We start from the raw sequence: 5811 nt of genomic DNA, 5'->3' as shown, positions 1-5811 counted from the left end.
TCATGACAATATATTTTTTTTAATTTATTTATTGTTGTTGTTTTATTTTTTTTATCATGTTATTAAATTAATCAAATTATCAAATTCCTCTTATGTTTTTTTTAAATAATCATCAACATCATGGACCACCAATCTAATCTTTTACTAAAAGAGAGATGGAAAGAAAAATCTTAATAAACTCGAGTTTTTTCACGAGCTAAAACTAAAACAAGACAGACAACTTTATCTACAAAGTCTATCTTACATAATTCATTTTTTGGTTAAGTTTGTCTTCCATTAGCTTCACAGTCAAGCCTGTTTTCTCTTTTCAAAAATGGTTACGAGTCACGTGCAGTGAACATGTGCCTTCACAAAGGTAAAAAATAGAACACCAGAAAAGCACACGTAGCCAAACTCTACCGTCACCGTTACTGTGACGAAGATTAATTTTTTTATATTACCAATACTCATATTTAACATAATTACCTCTTACATAAAAAAAAATTAAAAGCGAATAAAAAAAGCCAATCAGGAAAAACACGACCGATATTTGCTTCTCGCCGAAACAAAATTGACAATGCCAGAAAACAAGCAATGCCGATACGAGAACTGTCGTTCATCATCATATTATCATTATTTATCTTCAAAAAGCTATAAGAGAATCCGACCCGAACAAATCACCAATATCTTGAAAATGGTCTTGCACATTCCAACTTGATAAACCGAAGCCGAAATCCAAATCCATGTCCCTGAAATCATCATCTTTCAAAAAACCACCATCGGCAAAACTTGTTTCCTCGAAAATACTCCTCATTGAACTCCGAAGTTCACAAATGTCGGTTGTGGGAGGAAACAGACTGTCGATCGAGGAATAATACTCCGAAAAATCGGACAAGTTCTCCGATAAACAAGAGTCCTCTTTTACTTCAGGAACCTCATTTCCGGTATCTCGGATTTCTCTAATTGAGCTGGCACTTTGAGTCTCGGCCTCTTCACTAAACCGGAGCACTGAGATTGGAGAGCTCACATTAACAACACCGTCATTGTTAATATTATAGTTACTATTTGACTCGTCACCGGAGATGTACCCGGAGGTGGCTGCCAGCGGTGAGCACCTAGCCGGAGGAGTGATAAAGTTGGTGAGGGCGTCGGGTCCACGTAACTGAATAGCCGCGTTGTCATAAACCATAGCAGCTTCTTCAGCAGTATCATAAGTGCCTAACCACAGCCGTACACGTCTCAAGGGATCTCTAATCTCAGCCGCCCATTTCCCCCACGGCCTTTGTCTCACCCCTCTAAATTTCTTCCCCACCACCGCCGTTGCCGTTGCCTTCGACGGAAAACGTCTCGTCCGAGACCCATTATCGCCAACCTTCTTCCTAGCACTCCTCGACGGTCTGGTCCCCAAAACCGTGTCGAGTGGGACACAGTCAGCACTTCTTGATGATGATGGTGGCTCTATAGAGATTTCATTGACAAACTTTTTGACCCTTGTGACATGTCGTTTATGGGAAGAGACTGTTGCAACCTCGTTTTCTTCGTCACTTGAAGAGTCAGTTGCATAAGTGTCTGTTACTGATATCCGTACAATTTTTGGAGGTTTAGAGTGTTGGACTGGATTCGATAAAAATGAGGTTGTGAGTCTGGTTTGGTTTCTATGCTCACTAAACTTGACTGGATGATCCATTTCTTGATGGGTTTCTCTTTTTCTCGAGTGGTTACTATCAGATTCGCATTGAAAATGAAGCGGAGAGTATATAGTGAAGGACGGGGGTGTAAAAATATTAGAAAGACTTAAAAGATGAGGGAGAGATTCTTTTGAGACTGGACACGAGGAGAATAAAGAGAAAGAGGGGTAGGAGGTGGGATATAAAGAGACCCTGTTGTGGTTATTGAAGGACGGGAAATTTCAAGGAAAGTTACAAGGAAGAAAAAGGAGGAAGATGGTCTAAAGACAAGAAACTGGGTTGATAGGGGGGTATATATGAGTACGGAAACGTGAAGATATGGTCAGTGAGGACTGAGGAGACACCAAGAACTATGGCAGCAATAGAAAGAAGCAAAAGTGGGTTTTTTTTTTAAAGAAAGTTCATAGCTTTACCGGAGAGGAAAAAAAAGGGAGGGAATAAAGGCATAAAATGTTTAGAATCACCACCACCACTACTGCCTTCTTATGCCACCACCACCGTTGCTTGACAGACACAGACTGCTTTTCCACACACTTACTCCGATAAAGAAGTGAAGAGAAGCTTTTGGTAAAGAACCAAACGAATACCAAGTGGTTTTCTTGGTGTACTAGAAAGGAGATGAGAGGATTTAAGAAACAGGGGAGAGAGAGAGAGAGATAAAAGATACACAGCACACTTGAGTTTGTAGGCGGATACCAAAACAAGCTATTTTATAGAATCACAAGAAAGCCGCAATACCCTTCAAACCGGTTCGGTATCCTCATCTAATATTTTAATCTCTAATTTCCAGAGTTTTTGTTTTGTACACGCCTCATGCTAGTCCTTGCGTCATAAACTAACTTTCAATTCAGTCCTTTTATTTCTGTGAATATTTTTTTTAAGGGGCTCCGGTAATATATAAGATGATGTTGTTATTCATGCATAAACAAAAGATTTGGATAAAATGCATTAACAAATATAGATAAATAAAATTAATTGAAACTCCCTTTTCAAACACTCTAATTAAGACAAAAGATTTGTTCTTAGCATGGTTCGTTTTAGCTGTGGCTATGAATATAAAATAATATTCGAAATATAATTCAAAAGTCCCTTCACTAGCGTGTCGATTTAGCTATTTAATCATCTTTCAAATTTCAAAAATGAATTTTTAAATTAGAAATATATCTTTTCTTTTGGAATTGGATTGTAACAAAATCAAGAAGCCCTAGCTTTCTGGAGTTGGGGAGGGGATAAAGGAATTTGAAAACTTGATTGGAGATATCTTTAAATTCAGGGAGTAAATTAAGATTCGTGTCATTCGTTTCTACTACCGGAAGGAAGAGGAGAGGAGGGAGGGCGTGTTTAATGACTGAACGACAGGTCGTAAGCTGAGAAGGCGAGATATTTTTAACGAGGCGCCGCATAGAAGGGCAAGTAAGGTCCGTACACGTGGACAGGTGGACCCGGTAAAAGAGTGCCCATCCAATGGGAGGATGTGCTTTTCCCTGCTGACTCGGCTAAAGAAGGATTTCTTTTTTTGGAATTGAAGATTTTCAGTCACGTGAGACCAGACACTCAGTTCAGTGTTGCCTTTGACTAAGAATATTTTTAAAAACCCCTTTTAATGACCCTTAATTACTATACTTAAAAGGTGTTAAACTGCGGTTATTGAGGCTTAACCTTCATGGGTTGTTTTTGTCTTTTGAGATTGGAGGCATCTAGTTGCCGTTACACTATGTGTTGGCGCCGTGTATGATGATTTCTTACTTGTTCTTACCCTTCTTTGCAATTCTACATTGAATTTGGGGCCATTTTATAACTGATTTTTTTTTTATTTTTTTTTTAAAATGTTCTTGCTGCATTTTGACCATGCCATTCCAGTGCTTTCTTAGCTGGCTTCAAGTCATGTATGGAGCCTGAGAGATGACTTGTTTATTTGTCCGCTATAATTGGTAAAACAGTCGTTTTTTGGCGGTGAATTCTAATTTTCAGGTTGAAGGGCGTGTTTTTTTTTTCCAAACATGTTTTTATTTCCTTAAACATGGTCTTAGTTTGGTGTTTTTGCTAATTTCGACCATATATGGAAATGTAGTATTTAATTTTCTTAGCTGGCTTCAATTGATTGAGCCTGAGACGCGTAGGTATCTTGATACATTACATAGTGAGTGTGGCTGGTAAGATATTTCTCTTGGCAGTAAATTTGTAATCTTTTTTGTCTGTTTGTCGGCCTGTGTGCAGGATGATTTTATTTCCATGGTTTTAATGTCCCCATTCTATTTTCAGTTTCTAAAACAACATGGTTCTAGGTGGCATGCGTGATTTTGTATTGAAACTCCCTTTAAGTTTTCAATTTTCATCCTGATTATTAAACAATATTTTTTATTATTATTTTGACCCGTTGAAAAGTAAAAATATATTATTTTAATGTATTTTTAAATTAAAAAATACTTTAAAAAAAAACCTTCGAAACTATCCCTATAATTATGTAATAAATAGCAGCAGGAACCCAAAAAAATTAGGTATTTTTTTTTCCTGCAAAAATCTTGTGGTTAAATCAGCCATCTTTTATAGCTCGATGATTTTTAGGTGTTCACATGCATTAATCAAGAATAAGTGTGGTGCCTCTTTCTTTCTTAACGCCCAGCAGGCTTCTCCATTCATAGCCGTTAGCGCTGGACAGTTTGGTGTTTGATTCTGAAAAGGCTGCCAGAAAATAAAAATTGTTGGCTTTTACAATAAACTCCACCTAATATACATAGCAAGACAACTTTTTATGAGTTGTTGCCATATTAATCATATATTGTGCGTTTTTTTTAATTAAATAAAAATTACAATTCATTTACTCTTACATGACGTCACAGATAGCAAGTAAATATTTAATTTGAATTTAACTACCACATAGGTACATGATATACATAATATTTTCTTACATTTATATAGCATTTTTTGTTTTTTTTTTTTTTCAAGGCGGTTTTAAAAACACTACTACCTAGCATAGTTATAGTCTAGAATGCAGGCGGAGACCACTCAGCATGAAAAGTGGAAGGAGGTGAGCGGGGGGCAACACGGTAATTCACTAAACAATGGGCCTCGATTCATGGGCCAGCCGGAATTGGTGTGTGTGACTCCTTAACAATATTTATCGAACGATGTGTCGAACAGAGAGCCGCCCGTGTTTGTTTCTTTCGTCCACTTGCGGTGTGTTTAATGCTACTTCTGCTCTTGGTTTCATATGATTCTTGAAGGTGTTTTTTTTAAAAAAAAATATTAAATTAATATTTTTTAAATAATTTTGATATGCCAATATTAATATTTTAATATATTTTAAAATGAAAAACTAATTTAAAAGGTTTATTAAATAGATTGTTTAATGTTTTAGCAGACATTTTCTATCTAGTACATTATTTTAAATGTTAATTTGAACGGTTTCCCTGCTCTCTCTATTGAGTACAGATACCCATGCTGCTTCCGTACAGAAAGTGACAACAAATTTACAAGAATTTTGTGCAACTTGCTTTGCCTTCCTGATCATATCATCTTCTACTACTTGACCACACCTTTTTTTATTCCTTCAAATTTGTGTTTTCTATTGCAACGCCAAAGATATAAAAAAATGGAGACTTTTTTATTTTTATTTTTATTTTTTACTGTTTAGATTGGTTGTGCCAGGCTTTTGTTATGAGCAAAAGGGTGGTAATTATACTGTAGATTTTGTTTTTTAAAATATTTTTTTATTTTAAAAAAAAAAGAGAGAGTAAAAGATATCCCTCGTCATAAAATGTTAGTTTTCCTAACTTTGCCATGTGTATTCTTCGTTCTAATAAAAGTTTGATTACTCTTTTATTGATGCCGATAGTTGATTGGATGGTCATACTCCTCAGTATCACTGCTGGGATTTTTTGTCAAGAGAGTGCTTTGAATAATATAGCCCCTATCTAAGCTGTTGCTCCTATCTATCAGGTTAAAAAGCACTTTAAAATGTATCATGAGGGTTTGTTCATGCTGTCCAGCTATGCTTCTTAAGAATTTTCAGTTTTTTTTAAAAAAATTAAGTATTTCTGTGTTTTTTTATTGTTAAATCAAAAATAAATTTTAAAATACAAAAACAATTATTATTTTTATGTATTTTCAATCAAAAATAATTTTAAAAAACAATCACAATTAT

The 5811-nt window shown here is 35.6% G+C and overlaps 1 protein-coding gene across 1 annotated transcript; it reads right to left on the bottom strand.

Moving 5' to 3' along the window:
- Positions 1–385: 385 nt before the first annotated feature.
- Positions 386–2362, bottom strand: LOC133695688 (ethylene-responsive transcription factor CRF1-like). The gene has a single exon (XM_062117615.1). It carries the CDS (start codon positions 1664–1666, stop codon positions 623–625), a length of 1044 nt encoding a protein of 347 aa, XP_061973599.1. The 5' UTR covers positions 1667–2362; the 3' UTR covers positions 386–622.
- Positions 2363–5811: the final 3449 nt, after the last annotated feature.

Source organism: Populus nigra, chromosome 1 (assembly GCF_951802175.1).
Source record: "Populus nigra chromosome 1, ddPopNigr1.1, whole genome shotgun sequence".
Classification (NCBI taxonomy): Eukaryota; Viridiplantae; Streptophyta; class Magnoliopsida; order Malpighiales; family Salicaceae; genus Populus; species Populus nigra.
The sequence above is the reverse complement of the archived record's forward strand: the minus strand, read 5'-3'. Positions and strand labels throughout refer to the sequence as shown.